The 18,947-nt window shown below is 37.3% G+C and overlaps 1 protein-coding gene across 12 annotated transcripts in view; it reads left to right on the top strand.

Moving 5' to 3' along the window:
• Window positions 1-18,947, top strand: part of PCM1 (pericentriolar material 1) — an 82,214-nt gene that overhangs the window by 7,945 nt on the left and 55,322 nt on the right. For 9 of the 12 annotated variants that reach the window (XM_024193423.3, XM_024193441.3, XM_024193476.3 and 6 more), the window contains 8 exons: window positions 325-438; window positions 1,142-1,387; window positions 2,696-2,968; window positions 3,632-3,802; window positions 3,995-4,111; window positions 8,121-8,298; window positions 13,288-13,397; window positions 14,242-14,458. In XM_024193423.3, the coding sequence (XP_024049191.1) occupies window positions 343-438; window positions 1,142-1,387; window positions 2,696-2,968; window positions 3,632-3,802; window positions 3,995-4,111; window positions 8,121-8,298; window positions 13,288-13,397; window positions 14,242-14,458 (1,408 nt within the window). In that variant the 5' untranslated portion in view covers window positions 325-342. The remainder of the gene's footprint in view (window positions 1-324; window positions 439-1,141; window positions 1,388-2,695; window positions 2,969-3,631; window positions 3,803-3,994; window positions 4,112-8,120; window positions 8,299-13,287; window positions 13,398-14,241; window positions 14,459-18,947) is intronic. The other 3 variants (XM_024193490.3, XM_024193481.3, XM_024193466.3) reach the window with 1 other exon arrangement.

The following is an 18,947-nucleotide window of genomic DNA, read 5'->3' as shown; positions in this document are numbered from 1 at the left end:
AGGTAAATAAACTGGCCCGGCCCGCTAGGGTGCTTACCCTGGCGAGCTGCATGCCGAATGTTGCCGACCCCTGCTGTATTGCATTCTTTATAGTGTTTCCAGGAACTAAAATTTCTTATTATACCTTTGTGTTCTTTATTACACAAGGTGAGGAATACTAAAATATTTTAATGTGTACTGTTCTTTTATAATAGAACAATATGAGGTTTACTTTCTAATAGCTTATTTACAACTTCTGTGAGAATGTTTAGTTATAGCACCTGTCTTGATTTTTCTCTGAATTGCTAGTTTTTGCATTTTGCATCAACTATAATTTTTTTATAGCATTTTTGACTGCATACCATGGCAACAGGAGGTGGTCCTTTTGAGGAAGGCATGAATGATCAGGACTTGCCTAGCTGGAGCAATGAGAGCTTTGATGACCGGCTGAACAATACGGTATGATTCATGTTAACTTTTTAATTGTCACATCATACTGTAGGTGAAAATTGACATGTAGATTCTACTGCAGTGATGGATAGATATGAAACCATAAAAATTGTCAAACAAAATACTATAGTAGAAGTTAGTTGCTTACATTCTGTTCATAAAACTAAATACATGTGTCCAACTGAAACAAAAGTCAGCAAACTAATCTATGATACAAACATCATAGATTTGAAAGAGCCCTATGCTGATATGAATGATCATCCTTGGTCAAGAGATAGCTAGATTTGCGACTCAGTTTTGATAGGCTAATATATAAACCATTTTGGGGGTGTGGGTGCGGGGGAGCTAGACTATTTGATTGAAAGCCATAAGTGGGAATTTGCCCTCAAGGTTAAGCATTATAACCCGCTGAAGACTGAGTAGAAGAAAAATGCTAGTGTAGCTTTGTTTCAAGTGAACAAATACTTCTGAAGGTTAAAAAGGTTAAGTGGACCAAACTTCCTGTCAGATTACTTATTATTCATGCTTATTGGAGAAAACTATATTATCCAATTTGATTCTCAAATTATTGCTTAAATATAAGTAGGTTTTGGCATTTTTGTTTTTTCTGTAATTCTAAAATTGAGTCAAACTCCAATTCACTGAAGTAAACCACATCTTTTTTCACTAAAGAGATAATAAATATGCTTTTTTTTTTCCTGCTTTTCTGAAGGACTGGGGGGGTCAACAGAAGAAAGCAAACAGGTCTTCAGAGAAAAACAAGAAAAAATTTGGTGGGGAAGGTGAAACAAGGCTTACTAATGACATATCTCCAGAGTCCTCACCCGGAATGGGACGGCGGAAGACAAGGACTCTTCATAGTTTTCCTCACACTAGATATATGACTCAGATGTCTGTTCCAGAGCAGGCAGAATTAGAAAGGCTTAAACAAAGAATAAACTTCAGTGATCTGGATCAGGTTTGTGGATATGTATTTGCGAAAATTGTATAAATGTGAATATAAAACCACACAAACCTGCTAAACTGTCTTTGTTAATCTGACAAACTTCAAAAGGAAAGACTTTGAAAGTCAGTGGCTCAAATAAAAAATGTGCATTGACGTCACATAGCAAATAATAGTCCAGATTCTGAACTGGAAAAAGTGTAGAAAAATACATATATTCTGGATCATGGTGTCCAGATACATAAGGGTAGGTCAGCTACTTTCACTAGACAGCATACCTGAAGGTTGGCATATGGTGTCACTCTGTAATATAATAAATTGCAGTTCTCCAAATCAGTATTTCTCTGTGTGTATCACATCTGTGAGAGTTAGAGGTTATTTAGTACCTGCCAATCTTGAAAGTATTTTCTTGAAGGCATTACTTCCTGAAGTAATGTAATTTGAGACTCTAACCCTGGTTATTTCTGGATGGTGTGCCTTGTGGCAGAATGGAATGTCATGCTTTTTACTACACTTCTGCCCTAAATTTTTGCTGAATTTAAGTTTTCAATTAAAACCGTGACCTCTAGTCTTTATGGTTGTAATGATAATCTTCCAAATGTGACCCATTGCTTTGCAGTCTTCCCAAATCTGAAGACAGACAACTCTAGAATTTCTGTTGCTGCTCTTAGCTTTTCAAGGAACAGTAGAGTGGAACTGATATACTTAATGTCACGGTTGCACACGGAGTTCTGAATAGCATCAGTAAACTTTCCAGCCTAGTAGTGGCAGAAGAAAGCTCTGGAGCTATGGTTGGGGGAAGATAACCAATAAATGCAGTCTAGAGTAGGGTGGGAGATCATCTTCCACCCAGGAAGAGGCTATAGAGAAATTCAGTATCTGATGCTATTCTTTGTTCCAGTTCAGTAGTCAGGAGGCTGTGGGATAAGTACCTTCTTTCTCATGCATTTGGAAGGGAAGATGTGGCTTCATATTATCAGGCATGAAGCTGGAGTTTAGAGCAGGGTCCAGGGACAGCACCCTGATAGGAATTCTAGAAGTCTCCCTGTCATTCCCAATAGATTGCTTGGAAGGTCAAGCTTCTGACCAGAATCTGCCTGGTGGAGATGATTTTAATCATCTTTAATATCAGCTGTCAGCTAGTAAGTTTAGTTCTCTGGCTAGTAGGTTTTGTAGTCTTGTTTTTTTTCCAAGCTATGCCTAGTAATGCCACATGATGGTACCACTCTATTGTTCAATTGTGAACTAATAAAAATAGAACAATGTTTTTGAAGGAATATTTAAGTAATATGTAATAACTTCCTTTGGTTTGTTTTTATGTAGAGGAGCATTGGAAGTGATTCTCAAGGCAGAGCAACAGCTGCTAACAACAAACGTCTGCTTAATGAAACCCGAAAACCATTCAACTTCCTATCACTGCAGATTAACACTAACAAAAGCAAGGATGCTGCTACAAGCCCTCAAAAAAAAGAAACTGGTGGATCATCACAATGTAAAGAGTTATTTGCATCTGCTCTAAGTAAAGACTTTTTGCAAAATTGTCAGGTGTCTGCTCAAGAAGATGGAAGAGGAGAACCTGCTATGGATAGTAGCCAGGTATTGTTCGTGACTCAGCCTATTCCTATTGCAATCTCTTCCTCCTACAATACCAGAACTTTTAGAAAATGTCTAATTTCATTGTTGCTTTGTAGACACCCTGATGAAGCTTCCTAGAAAGTTTCATTAATTTTTAAAATTAATTCCGAATGGTTATTATGAAGGTTTATATTTTGCTACTCTTAATTGTTTACAAAGTAACTTGCTTCAGAACACATGAAATGAGATTTAAAATGTACTATGTGTGGGAATGCTTATGATCACATAATGCTAGTAACGCTGCATACTGAGAGAGAAGCAGCTTATTTAATACACCACTTTTAAACCTAGAGATTGACCTGATTACCATATTAATTGTTTTGGTAATTTCTGGGACTAGCATACAAATTGTGACATAATGTTTAGAGATATGAGCTCAATAGTGCACCTGGTATCTGACGGAAGCAACATTCATCCTCAATCTTGGAACTTTATGCACATGCTGCATCCCTATTGAAGTCAGTGCCAACTGTAGGATTGAGACCATAAACTCTAGTATGTCACCTTTCATTTTATTTACATAGATGTGGTATAAGTTAAATTATCACCCTCGTCTTGTGGATCACAAATATCAAAACTATTTATTGATTAACTTACTGAGTAATTTCAATGTCTTCTCTGCAGATTGTGAGCAGACTAGTTCAAATTCGTGACTATATTGCTAAGGCCAGCTCCATGCGGGATGATCTTGTAGAGAAAAATGAAAGATCTGCTAATGTTGAGCGCTTGTCACATCTCATAGACCATCTTAAAGAACAAGAAAAATCCTATCTGAAATTTTTGCAAAAGATGCTTGTAAGTTTCAGAACTTAAAAAATAGATATAATGTCTCTCTTAAGCAATGTGAGAAAACTTTAAGGAGTCAGTTATTGATATTTTGATGGTACCACTGGGGGAGTTAACTTCAAGATACAGTACCTTCCATAATAATTCATTTTTACTACCCCATTTATATAGCTTTTGATTTATGCCGCTAAAATATTTCAGGCTAGAGAAAATGAGGAGGAGGATGTTCGGACTATAGATTCAGCTGTGGGATCTGGTTCTGTAGCTGAGAGCACATCGCTAAACATAGATGTGCAGTCTGAGGCTTCAGATACCACGGTAAGCTGCTTTTAGTAATTAAGGTGCTAGAAATGAAGACCTGTTTTTTTCTTTTCCTGACTGATACTTGATAGTATTGTTAATCTGAAATTCAGTTCAAGGAGACTTAAACCCCCCAAACTCTCAATGATGTATATTTTTAAAAAGTTTGTTTTAAAAAGCTTCTGTTGTAGCAATTTTACTTTCTGATAGCTTATGAATCTTTTAAATAATTCTAGGGGTTAAATATGTATCTTGCCTGTTATCAATGCAGAAAGGACTAGTTTTCTAAGCTGTTTTTGGTAAGTGGCGTGCTTCCAGTACTGGGGAAATTGAAGGGTAATGGAGGTGTGTAAATGGTTCACTATCATGGGTTGTTGCTGTAGGAAGCATAAGTATATCTATAGTGATACCATAAGAAGCATTACTCTAGGATGGGGGTTCCCAGCCTTTTTCGTTGGGTAGGCCACCTCTTAGAGTGTTTTATGGACTCTGGCATTTCTACATATATACATTTCATGATTGCACAGACCATCTCCCCTCCCATTTGTGATCACATAACTCCTGTAGCAATTTCAGCAGTTGCTTACATGGAAAAGAACGTTGAATACTTCCTAATATTTTTATCTCCTTTTTAATAAAATTTAAGCATCTGTGTATATGGTGTTGTCTCTTTGTTTTCAGCCAGCATGATGTGGACCATCAGCAAAGTGCTCCACAGACTATGGGTTAGGAATGTGTGTTCTAGGAAGTTACAAAGTAGCGTTTAAATAAAGAATACAGAGATACTTATTTAAAAGTCAGAATGAAACCAGACAGTCTCTCAGTCTAATTATAAAAGTCCTGCAAGATCTTCTTGTTTTTATCGGGTCTTTCAAAAAGATAACGTAGACATTAAACATCAACATCTAACTTTTTTAATGTTGTTTAAAATGTGAAAAAATAACCAGTACTGATAGAAATATATACTGACAGAAATATATATCCATATAGAATTATTGTAAACAAAGCTTGTATCTGGTTGTTTATCTATACAGAAAGCATATTTTTTTCATTTTTATGTGTGTGGCTTTAAGTGTTTTGGAATTAGGTTTCTTTTATAATATAGTTCTTTGAAATATTAAAAGTAGTTCTCTATAATTACATGGTACAGTGATATTTGGAATCCTGTCATTTAAGAAAATAATTTTAACAAAGGAAATTGAAAATTCAGTAGAATTAAACAAGAAAAGACTTATTTGATTGAAGTAATACAATTTGCCATATATAATAAGTAAGACACAAATGAATTAGGTAAGCAATTTTATAGTTTAAAAATGCATGTTAAACAGGAGTGTGTTCTAAATCTAACATACTAAACTATTTAATAAAGGAAGAATCTTTTAGTCTGAAAATTCGGCCCTGCATTGAGGACAAACTAGGGAATTCAGCTTCACAAGGACAGGTTTCAGACATTGACGTTACAAGAAGTCCAAAAGGGAAAGGTGACAGAGCTGCTCTGAATGGCAGGGAAATCTGGCCTATTAGGATTGGATTACCCTCACAGGTACTCTTCAGAATATTACCTTGGCAAGTCTCCAAAATAGGGTCTGTACTTGCTGATTTTCTTTTTCTTCCTCAGTTCCTTTGTTGCTAAACAGCTTTAAAACATACTAAGTATTTGTAATGCACAATTACTTTTTTTCTCTCATTCTTTCCATACAGAAGCTTCTGGTGTTTAATGCTTTAGTCACCACTATAACAGTAGATCTGTCTTACTTACCTGTGTATGGCTACATTTTCATTGAATGTCTCTTCTTCTTCATGTTGACTTGTTTTCGGAAGCAGAGATTTTATAAAAATGAGTTTTTTACTAATTTCCTCCTCCAACCCAACATATGTTCTTTTTTGATTAGTGAGGGGTATAAATCTAACTGTATGTCCATCTGTTAATCTCACTTTTTGCAGCCACAGCTTGCCACTTCAGATTCATGACTTGATGCAATTGCACTCTTATTTCTGAGAAAATGTTTTAAAATTGGTTTAATGTAGTGTAATTTTAGATAATTCACACTTAGAGATCTGTTAATTTTCATGCTATTAATCTGCCTGAAAGAACTTAATAACAAACATCTTGTGTAGAAAAAGTGAAGTGGAAGATCAAAAACTTCTGTTGCCCAGAGGAAAAAATATGATCTGTAATAAAATCTCTACAAAGGATAAACTGTGCATACCTGTAGCACTACCCAGTATATACCTGCAGGGAAAAATACATTAGTGGGGGTCAGTGCCTTAAAAACTGCGTTTGAGATGTGTCCTGTCCTGCTGTGATTTTTTTAAAAATATTTTTGTAATTAAATTTTTAGTGTCACATCTTTTTTATTTAAACTCAAATTGTTTAAATACATTATTTGAATATTTCTATATCCTTTATAGCAAATTTGTCAAGCTTGAGTGCCTAATTTTAGACACCCAACTTGGAAAAAAAATTGGTCTTTGTTTTAATGAGTACAGATGCCTCTGATATGCTTGAAATGAAGCTTGATTTGTTTATCAGTTTGGGTTTTTTTCCCTCTGCCATTGATTTGATATGTGATCTTGCACTTTAAATCTTTCCATGCCTCAATTTCTCTATCTAAAATGGGGATTTACACAAGGATTATCATTGACGTTTTTAGTGGTTTTAAGTCATTTTAAAAACTTGCAAGTTCTTATTAAATTTTTGAAGACCTTTTATTAATAATTAAATTCTGGATGTTTAAAAATAGTGGATTGAGCTGAACATGGTTTACCCTTTAAAACATTGATTTTTGGAGATTCAGACGTTTCTGATGCCTAGGCTGAGAGAGAGTTGCTCACTCCATTCTGGGATCCACACACTCTGCTAGGGGGGCAAGAAGCAGCACCCCATCTACAAAGTTAATTTACTGTCCATTAAAGTACTTGACCTTGCCTTTTCCAATAACTTCCAAACTCTGTGGGAAGTACCTCTGTGGTAGGGCCAAGTACTTTAATATATGCAAGCATATTCTTCAATGTAGAAATTTTTCACAGTTCAAATACATAGTTGCTTACAGTAGGCTCTCGACACTAGATGGCAGGTGAATTTTTTTACTTTGGGAGTGGGAATTTCAGCTTGGCAAAAGTTTTTTTTTTTTTTTTTTTTTTTTTTAAGACTTGGCAAATATTTAAAAACTCATAATACTGGTATTTTTGTAGTTCATCTTCCTACTGTGAAGATGCAGGTTCAAACTAGATGCAGAATTGTAGCCTACATGTGGTTTTATGGAATGAGTAACAAATAATTTGTTGCAAAATTGTGTAGTGAAAGATAAAGCTTTGAGGCTAGTGAATCATTTTGGACCTTGGATCTTACTAAGGCAGGGTCCAGTGGTGCTTCTTTGGGTTGGCAGTTGCGTAACAGATACTTGTGAACAGATCGTTCAGTTTCTGTTTTCACTCTACACTGGACTGTTAAGCCAGTATAGGAAATGAAGAGGATCAGGTCCATATTTTTAAAAAGTGTTTACTGCAGAGACTCTTTAAAACAAGTTCAACACCAAACAGAAGTCTTTGCTTTTTTGCTGTTTTAATTCCGTATCTTGAATTGCATTTTATATCTATCAGGGATTGAGGGGAGGAGTACTCTTATGGCTTTGTGGTTATATGCTTTTCGTGTTGATGAATTTATAAACCTAGTGTAGTTAAAGGAAGAAATGTGCAAGTTTTTAATTTTGTAATCTGCTCGTGGAGGGTGCTGAGTTGGCAGACCTGGAGACAAAATAATTTTACTTATCCACAAGGCATTGTGCAGCATGGTGGTTGGCAGTACAAACTTTTCCCTAAAATGACTCAAACTTGGTCTGGAAGAACTAGCTTTAAGTGTGAGGAGACGATAGTTAAGTCTTCACCTCATTAAGCTAAACTGTTAGTCTTGAGGTGTTTCATTGAGCTGTTAAGGTTCAGCTTACATTAAGATGTCATCGTATTACTATTGCAGTGTTATCAAATAAATTCCACAGCTAAGATAGCATCCTTTCTTATCTTCCAGGCCAGAGACCCCCAGCAGGAGGCTAAAGAGGAGCTAGAGAATTTGAAGAAGCAACATGACTTGTTAACAAGGATGTTACAACAACAGGAACAGCTGAAAGCACTTCAGGGAAGACAAGCTGCTCTTCTTGCTCTGCAGCATAAAGCAGAGCAGGCAATTGCTGTCATGGATGATTCTGGTATGTGGAAGGACAAGAGTATGTAATGATAAATTGATGTATCAATTAAACCTGAAACTCTGAATTTAAAAAAATTAATATTGAAAGTATAAATGTACTGCACAATTTAAAAAAAATGTTCTGGATATATTCTTAAGCTTGTACATTCTGTGTCTTATATAAAATACTAGTAATATTTGGAATTTTACTGCAGGACTTCCATTTGGTGGAAGAACTTAGTTTAAATATTTTTTATATGTTATTAGGTAACAAGGCTACAAACTTAAAACTAGGGCTGTCGATTAATCGCAGTGAACTCAGGCAATTAACTCAAAAATTAATTGCAATTAAAAAAATTAATCGCAGTTAATCACCGTTTGAATCGCACTGTTAAACAATAGAATACCAATTGAATTTTATTAAATATTTTGGATGTTTTTCTACATTTTCATATCAATTGTATTCTGTGTTGTAATTGAAATCCAGGTGTATTATTTTTTATTACAAATATTTGCAAAGTAAAAATGATAAAAAGAAATAGTATTTTTCAATTCACCTCATACAAGTACTGTAGTGCAATCTTTGTCCTAAAAGTGCAACTTACAAATGTAGATTTTTATTTTTATTTTTTTTTTTTGGTTACATAATTGCACTCAAACAAAACCATGTAAAACTTCAGAGCCTACAAGTCCACTCAGTCCTCCTACTTGTTCAGCCAATCGCTAAGACAAGCAAGATTGTTTACATTTACAGGAGATAATGCTGCCCTCTTCTTATTTAAAATGTCACCTGAAAGTGAGAACAGGTGTTCGCATGGCACTTTTGTAGCTGGCATTGCAAGGTATTTACGTGCCAGTTATGATAAACATTCATATGCCCCTTCATGCTTCAGCTGCCATTCCAGAGGACATGCTTCCATGCTGAGGACGCTCGTTTTAAAAAAATTATGGGTTAATTAAATTTGTGACTGAATTCCTTGGGGCAGAATTGTATGTGCCCTACTCTGTTTTACCCCCATTCTGCTCTATATTTCATGTTAGCCATCTCGGATGATTACCCAGCACATGTTGTTCATTTTAAGAACGCTTTCACAAAACACAAAGAAGGTACCAATGTGAGATTTCTAAAGATAGCTACAGCACTTGACCCAAGATTTAAGAATCTGAAGTGCCTTCCAAAATCTGAGAGGGCCGAGATGTGGAGCATGGTTTTAGAAGTCTTAAAAGAACAGCACTCTGATGCAGAAACTATAGAACTCGAACCACCAAAAAAGAAAATCAACCTTCTGCTGGTGGCATCTGACTCAGATAATGAAAGTAAACGTGCAGTGGCCCGCACTGCGTTGGATTGTTACTGAGCAGAACCCGTCATCAGCATGGACGCATGTCCCCTGGAATGGTGGTTGAAGCATGAAGGGATGTGTGAATCTTTTAGCACATCTGGCATGTAAATATCTTGTGATGCTGGCTACAACAGTGCCATGAAAATTCCTGTTCTCACTTTCAGGTGACGTAAACTAGAAGTGGGCAGCATTATTTCCTGCAAATGTAAACAAACTTGTTTGAGCGATTGGCTGAACAAGAAGTAGGACGGAGTGGACTTGCAGGCTCTAAAATTTTACATGTTTATTTTTAATGCAGTTTTTTAACATAATTCTACATTTGTAAGTTCAACTTTTATGATAGAGATTGCACTACCATACACCTCTACCCCGATATAACGCTAGCTTCGGGAACCAAAAAAATCTAACCGCGATATAGGTGAAACCGCGTTATATTGAACTTGCTTTGATCCACCGGAGTGCGCTGCCCCACCCCCTCTTCCCCCCGGAGTGCTGCTTTACCGTGTTATATCCGAATTTGTGTTAGGTCGGGTCGCGTTATATCGGGGTAGAGGTGTACTTGTATAAGGTGAATTGAAAATTACTATTCCTTTTCTTTTTTATATTGCAAATACTTGTAATCAAAAATAAATATAAGGTGAGTACTTTACACTTTGTATTCTGTTGTAATTGAAATCAATATATTTGAAAATATAGAAAACATCCAAAAATTTAAATAAATGGTATTCTATTATTTTTTAACAATTTTTAATTTAATTTTTTTAATTGCTGGACAGCCCTACTTAAAACCATAAGTTCCTTCCTGGTACTTAGAGATGAGCCACCAAAGTTTACTTTAAAAACTCAAAAATGTATTTTTAAAGCTTTCTTGTAAGGAAGAACAGAACAGTTATAGTTTAAATTTGATTACTGTATCTTAAGCAAATATAAAGATTTCAGATTCTAAAGAATCTGAATTGTAGACTTGCCTCCAACTGTTAACTTATCTTTATAGTGGTTGTGATGTGTTTAAGTGTTGTTCCATTATAAACCTGTACTTTAACACTTCCTTAACATAGCCAAAATCTTTGGGGTTGAAACTTCTCACATTTGGTCTCGGCCCAAAGATAAATTTTTTTGGAAAGTAATAACAGAAGTGATTTGAGATCAGCGTTAAACAACCTCAAATGATAAATTATTTGGAAGTTAGATGGTGATGGTCTCAGATCTGCTTACCATCCCCACAGAATGTGTACCATACATGTTGTTTTTTAAAAGCTTGTTTAGCAAATTCCTAATTGGGAGAAAATCATTTTAAAATTGTTTGACTTCAAATTTCCCTTCGCCTAACTTCTGCCTTGTCGTCCTTAGAAATGGAGTGCATTGCTTGTCTGACATGTAACATCACACATAACAATAGCACCAACAAACTGACCAGCAAAATTGTAGCCTAGGGCTCTGCCTGTAGTAATTGATCTCTTCCTGTGTCCTGTCCTAACAAGCCAACTTTGAGGTGGGATAGAAGGACCATACAGGATGATTTTGCTATGAGATTGAATGATGCTCCAGGTAGCTAGTAGAACATAAGAACGGCCATACTGGGTCAGACCAATGGTCCATCTAGCCCAGTATCCTGTCTTCCAACAGTGGCCAGTGCCAGGTCAGAGGGAATGAACAGAACAGGCAATCATCAAGTGATCCATCTCCTGTCACCCATTCCCAGGGACACACGAGCATGGTGTTGCATCCTTACCCATCCTGGCTAATAGCCATTGATGGACCCATCCTCTGTGAACTTACCTAATTCTTTTTTGAATCCTGTTACAGCTTTGATCTTCACAACATCCCCTGGCAAAGCGTTGCACAGGTTGACTGTATGTTGTGTGAAGTAGTACTTCCTTTTCTTAGTTTTAAACCTGCTGCCTATTATTTTCATTGGGTGACCCATACTTCTTGTGCTTTGTGAAGGAGTAAATAACATTTCCTTAATCACTTTATCTACATCATTCATGATTATATGGACTTCTATCATATCCTCCCTTAGTCATCTCTTTTCCAAGTGGAAAGTCCCAGTCTTTAATCTCTCCTCATAGGGAAGTTGTTCCATATCCTCAATCATTTTTTGTTGTCCTCCGTACCTTTTCTAATTCTTATATATAGAGATAATAAGACAGAAAATATCACTCCACTATATAAATCCATGTTATGCCCACACCTTGAATACTGGCTGCAGTTCCGGTTGCCCAATCTCAAATATAGGGCATACTATGGTTCTGGGGAAGGCATTTCTTCCTGAATCAGCTTCTGGGCACCTTCAGCTCTGCCTTATGGTGTCTCTTGCCCTAAGCAAACTTCCCAGTACTAGTAGAAATCTGAAGTCCCATACTCTTCTTTCTCCTACAGAAATAACCTTTCTTCATAGGAAGAGGAGGTGGTAGACAGAGGAGAGGCTTACTTAAGTTACCCTTAAGGAGAGGCTTATTCTCTGTTCCCTGGTGCTACTCTTATTTGTGTCACATTTGTCCTGGTGATACTCAAAGCAGCATCCCACTAACCCTTGTGTTGAAGAAGGTAGAAGAAGCAGGGACAGGGAAAAGGAAAAAAAAATGATGTAAAATTAAATGTAACATTTTAAAAATAAACCCTGTTAAGGGTTTATTAAACAAACTATTAATGTGAAGTTAAAAATAGGCCAGACACCCACACTCTGGTATGGCTAAAATTGGTGGATATTTAAGGTCCTGGTTTGTTTTGACAAGTGATTGTTTTTAAAATAGTGTTGTAGAGTTCTACATTTCTCTTGATTTCCATATCAAATATGTTTTCGCAAGTAAAAATGTGCCTTTTTTCCTAACTGCCAGCCCTGCAAATCATATTTGAATGTCAGACTGAGGTATTTCCTTCTAGCATACCATGTTCAGTAAAGGTTCTGGAGGCCAAATTATATGCTGCCTTTACACTTATATAATCCATTGTCTTTGACTGTAACTGACTGGAACATAGAGTTCTGTTGATAAATAAATGAGAAGTACACTGTCCAGCTCATTCTTCTTAGCAGTGTTGGTTCTACAGGGCCATACAGTTTTTAAATAAAACAAAAAACACAACAAAAACTGAACTTAACTGATTTTTGTGGGAACAACAAAAAACAAACCAAAACCACAAAAGGAACAGATCTGCTGAACAAGGTATGCTTTTGCATAGTCGGTTTTCACAGTGAAACTGTACATTGACTGAGGCTATGTCTACACTACGGACCTTATAGTGGCACAGCTGTGCTGCTGTAAGGTCTCCTGTGTAGCTGCTCTTTGCTGGCAGGAGAGAGCTCTCCTGCCGGCATAACTGAACCATCCCCAACAAGCACCCTTAGCTATGTTGGCAGGAGAGTCTCTCCTGCTGACATAGTGCTGTCCACATCAAATGATGAATTCTTTCTGGGGTTGGGAAGGTGTCGTCCAAAAAAAAAAAAAATCTGTTTTTTCTAAGGATTACTTTAGATGTTTCAGTTTAGTTTAAATTTCTATAATGTGCTCAGAGGATTTGGTTAGTGCAGTTGACAAATAAGATAAATTTGTCTGACCAGTGCTGTATGTTAGTAGCTATGGTATTTACTTATTTTGAAATCTTAAAAACCATTTTCTCAAATTAACCTTTTTAGTTTAATGTTTTGGACTTACTGTTTTCTGTAGTTGTAACAGAGACCACAGGTAGCATTTCAGGAGTGAGTCTTACATCTGAACTAAATGAAGAATTAAATGACCTAATCCAGCGTTTTCACAATCAGCTTCATGAATCTCAGGTAACCTTTTTTTTTTAATATCGTGTTGCTGTGTGTATTTTAGTTCATTTTCCCTATAAGGGTCTTAAAAATACTTGAATAAATAGGTTTATTGCAAAGCTATTCTGACTTAGTTTTCAGTATACTTTCTCACACAATGAGAGTGATTGCTGTTTTGATAACATTTTCCTAAGTCTTTGTGGCAATAAAATGCAGTTAAAAGAGCTTGTTTCTTAGATCTTGTTGCTGTGATGCACAAAATTTAAGCTTTTTGTATTGCTACCTCTTAAATGCCTGTGTAAATTTTGCTTGTACTTGTCTGACTTGCTGAGTATGGTTTGTTCTAATTACATTTTCAGTAATATGCCCTGTAGGTTACTTGCACAAGTCATAACAAGAATTGTATGTAGGGCTACATGTTTAAAATACAATATTCAGTTTAAAAAAACCTATGACAAGTTTGACATTTTTTATTATATGTAAACATTAACTGGATTTGATTGTAAAGTTTTTTTGTTTTTATTCCAATTGTTGCTTTATATGTTGTTGTTTTTACTTTCGATAGAAGTGGTTATTCGTTGACTGATACAAGCTTAGTGTCCGTTTATACATGGTTCTTGGAAGACAAGAGCAACAGTTTCACATCACAATCCGTACTAGTTACTATGCAGTTGGAATTATATAAGAGCTAACTATTATTTAGTTTGAGAACCTTGGTTTTCTGTTATGGAGTCTTAGCACTAGCCTTGAGCTCAAGTTCAATGAGGTATTTTTTGACTTTTTTCTGGAATTGGGAACGGTAACTAGCAAATTACTATGGCATTTTCACAGTACTTCTACTAAAATGAACTTTATTTATTTTTAGACTCAACCTGTGCCAGATAATAGAAGGCAAGCAGAAAGTCTTTCACTTACTAGAGAGATTTCACAAAGTAGAAATTCTTCTATGTCACAGCACTTATCTGATGAGAAAGCGCAACTTTTTAGCAAGATGAGAATGTTGCAAGGTAAAAAACAAAAAATGGACAAGTTGTTAGGAGAACTTCACACACTTCGTGACCAGCATCTGAACAACTCCTCCTGTAAGTAAATGTATGCAGAACGCATTTGTTTAATGTAGTTTATAGTCCTTTTAAACATAACCTGCAACTAATGACTCAGAATTGTCACTGATCTTAGTACATGGAAGTATTGTTTGCAGTATTGTAGCTGTGTTGGAGCCAGGACGTGACAGAGAAAGGTGCGGAAGGTAATACCTTTTATTGGACCAACTTCTGTTGGTGAAATGGACTAGCTTTCAAGCTTCATAGAGCTCTTCCTGCAACACGTGTGAACTTCTTGTACTTAACAATCTGTCCCACCTTGTATTTAGCTTAGACACTCTGGTTACCTTCTCCAGACCTGAGGAAAAGCTCTCTGAAGTTTGAAAGCATGTCCCTTCCACCAACAGGAGTTGGTTCAATAAAAGATATTCCTTCACCCATCGTGTCTTTCTCCTGGAAGTATTGTCATTTGTGTAGCTTTCAGTGATAACACATTTTAATGGAACGTTTCCTTTTTAATGTAGTGATTTAAATACAGAACTAAGTGGTTTTTTTTCTGTGGTAATAATCTTTTGCTTTATAGTATTTGAAAGTCCACCATACTGATTTAGTGAAGAATCTGACTATAGAACTTTACCTCTGTAACTGTGGAAATACCCAATGTTACAGGCAAAAAGTGCATTTTAATGTGATTTTTTTTTTCAGTAACTTCCTCCGTTGTCTTGAAAATAATGAAATTTAATTACTTTCTTATGTTAAACTGATTCATTGAACCTTAGTGATAAGTTGCTCCCTCTGCTGATAGCACTTTTTATGGTTAAGTTCCTGAAATGTTTGGGAAGGTTTACACTAACTGAGATCTGTAAAGTTAACCTTTCTGCTTTAGAATGGCTAAGACTTAAACGGACACAGAGTTAAATAGTTTCAGTGCTATGCTTTGCCCTGAATTCCTGGCCAATATTTGTGGTGTTAAAAATCATTTTCCTATCTTTTAAATATTTGTCTTCTCTTACTGAAAGGCCAAAACAAACAGTAGAAACTGAATATATAGGGGCAAACAATGAAATTTACTGTATACACACTTCTGTCAAATGCATAAAGTAAATTAAAAACAAGATTTTTTCCCCTCTGTTTGTCATTTTGTGTTTGTAATAAAAGGTAAAATTTCATTAGAAATTTTATTTTCAGTTCTTTTTTCCTTTAATATAACTGGTTGTTTTTTTTTTAATTGCCATACTTTACAGGGAATTTTTGTTGTTGTTGTTCTGATCTACACACTTGGTATTTAGTTCTTTTCGTACAACAGATGGGAACTTTATAGTTGTACTGACTGACTACTTTTCTCTCTGACAAGTTTGCCAGCTTGTACTCCTCACACCCTCTGTGACTAGCTGTTCAAATGTTTCTGAGATGCTTGGTTTCTGTCCACGTGGCAGTCTTGTCTTCCTCATTGTCCGGGAAATAAAATTCTGGCTTCTAGTTTTCTTTGAGACACAGGTGTTAAAATCTTTGTAAGGGCCCAGAGGTTTCAGAAACATTATTCAGGGCTTCTGTTTCAAGGTTGGGTGATTCAGCAACAGAGCTTTAAATGTGACTTTGAAGATGTAAAGGTGCCTAGGTTGAGGATCCTGCCCCAGCCAAGTTTTCAGGCAAGGTTTTCTGCTTTAATTGTGGGAGAGACTAATTCACTCCTGAATAGAAGATTGCACAGGAGTGCTTTTGAAGAACTGAAACTTCAAAAAAGACGGTGCAGATGCAGTGTCCTGTTGCCATCCTCTTGGAGAAAGATGCCTCCTGTTCCTTCTTATATTGGGGTACGTCTACACTTACATCCGGGTTCGGATGTAAGCAATCGATGTTCTGAGTTCGATTTATCGCTTCTGGTTAAGACGCGATAAATCGATCCCGGAAGTGCCCCGGATCCATCCCAGAAGTGCTCGCCGTCGACGCTGGTACTCCAGCTCGGCGAGCGGAGTACGCAGCATCGACGGGGGAGCCTTCCTGCCGTGTCTGGACCGCGGTAAGTTCGGACTAAGGTACTTCGAATTCAGCTACGTTATTAACGTAGCTGAATTTGCGTACCTTAGTCCGAAGTGGGGGGGTTAGTGTAGACCAGGCCTTGATTGATTAGTGTCATTCTTAATGTAGGGGACATGTGATAAGTCCATTGTCTTGCCCATTGTGTAATACAGAATTTCCTGTTACTTCATAGTATGATCTTCCTTAAATCAACCTGTATAGCAGTTGTGCCCCTTTTTTCCCCTACCTATTTAAGTTCTCCCAGGCATTTCAAAAGCCTGCCCCTTGCACTTGTGCAACCCCTCTCCTCCAGGAGGGCAGTCATCGACAGTCCCGCAATACCCAAGTGACTCCAGGCCCCCATTACCACTTGTCTTCTGCATATTGCTCCTCATCCCCTGCCAGGAGAATTGTGGAGGCAGGTGACTCAGTGTGAGAGTTGCTTCTGCATCATCTCATTTTGAGGACACTTTGCAGTTTCATGACCTGGTGGACCACATGGCATTCACATTGAACTTTTACCACCTTTGACCGTGGAGGAAAATTCCCACCCGTCATGTTCTTGGGTTTGCCTCTAGGAATAGAATATCCTTTCCGATGCTGGATACTCTCCTATAGCCTGCTAGTACTGTTTGGATGATCCCCCCCCCCCTTCCTGTCCACCTATTTCTGAAAAAACCCAAAACAGATAAATTGTATGAGATAACCCCGGAGGTGGGTTCCCCCCCCCCCATTCACCCTGTCCCTAATTCACTGGTGATGGCTGCTGCCAATAATAGGCTTAGGTCTGGTCAGGCTAGGCCCCTCAACTACTGCTGACTGAAAGGGAAAAAAGATCAATGTTCTTGGGAAAAGTTTTCCCACCCCCCCACCTTCTTCCTCTTCTCTTGGTTATTAATGTGGCTAATTACCAGGAGGTCCTGACCTGTTGCCAATTCCATCTGTGGGGAAAGATGGCAACATTCTGTTCAGGATTTGCCAGATAACAGAAGGCTGGCAAATACTATTTTGATGGAGGCTCAAAATGTGGTGAAGCATACACTCAGACTTTGTTTAATGCTTCAGACTCTTCCACTAGAGCATTGACATCTGCAATTATCTTAAAGAGATATGCATGGTTTCATCCCTCTTCATTGGGGTGGATACCAAAATTTAAGTTGAAGATTTTCCTTATGACAGGGGTATGGTCTTTTCAGCAGCAAGATCAGCAAACTGTTGGAGAAATTAAAGGCTACTAAATCCACTGCTCAATCACTGGGTCTTCATCTCTTGGTCAGAAGAAGATGCCGTCTTTCCTCTATCAGAGACCAGTTTGCCCTCAGTCATCTGCTTATTTTTCCTCAAATCAGAGACATCAACCTCATCATCAAAAAGCTTGTTGCAGAGCCAGCACAAGAAAGTGGGCTTCCAGATACAGACATAAGACAAAACAACCTGCTCTTTCTTCTTCGGCTTCCTCAGCTACCAGGCCACAGATTTGATGTGACGATCAAGAGTCATGAACCAATTAATGAGGATCTCTCCCTTCTATTATTTGGAGACAGGATAGCCCTTTTCAGTAACAATTGAAGGCTTATTAAATCAGACAAGTTAGGCTCTAGAAATTAGAGGATGGCTAGCTGTGCAGTTTGAAAAACTGTCCCCTTTCAATTTCCCCTACCTTTCCCGTTACAAGGAGCTTTCTTGCAAGGCTGTCTTTCCATCAGAGGTTCAAAAATTCCTTCTGACAGGTGCTGTTGAAGAGGTTCCCAGATATCTTTGGCATCAGGGTTTTTATTCAGGACGCTTCCTGGTACAGGAAAAAAGATGGGAGATTCCATCCAGTTTAAAATTTGGGAAGATTGAACAAGTACATTCAGAAGTTCCAGTTTCAAATGCTAAACCTGTCTTTCATAATCCACTCGCTTTCAACTGTGTATTGGTTCACAATTCTTGATAGAAAAGGACAGATATTTACATACTTCAATCTGGCTGAACCATCAGAAGTACCTGTGTTTTTTTGGTGGCTCAAGAACACTTCCAGTACAAGGTCCTGCCAGTTGGCCTTTCGGTAAAGACTCTTGGGGTTGCAGAGTATCTCTCTGTAGTAGTAAGGCATTTAAGAAAGCAGGATATTTTTGTTTTTCTCATATTTGCAGGATTGGCTGCTGAAATCCTCTGCACAAGAGGACCCGCTACTTCACATCAGCTCCACAGTCTCCTTATTTACAGAGCTGGGACTGCTGTTGAGCATGAAAAAGTTGAATCTCTGCCCAATTCAGAGACTTAATTTCATAGGTTCTATATTGGACTTGGTAACAGGAGGGTGTCAAGGCTGGATCCCCACTTTGAACTTTAGGGTTCAAATGTAGGGGCCTGCATGAAAACTTCTAAGCTTATTTACCAGCTTAGCTTTGGTCCGCTGCCACCATCACAAGAATTTTCTCCCTGGGAAGCCTTGAGAAACCTTTCACCAATTCCCTGGTGAACACAGATCCAAACCCCCTTGGATCTTAAAACAAGGAGAAAT

The sequence above is a fragment of the Terrapene carolina genome, unplaced genomic scaffold, assembly GCF_002925995.2.
Source record: "Terrapene carolina triunguis isolate 2854851 unplaced genomic scaffold, T_m_triunguis-2.0 Scaffold66, whole genome shotgun sequence".
Lineage (NCBI taxonomy): Eukaryota > Metazoa > Chordata > Testudines > Emydidae > Terrapene > Terrapene triunguis.
This window is presented reverse-complemented; position numbering and strand designations above follow the sequence as displayed.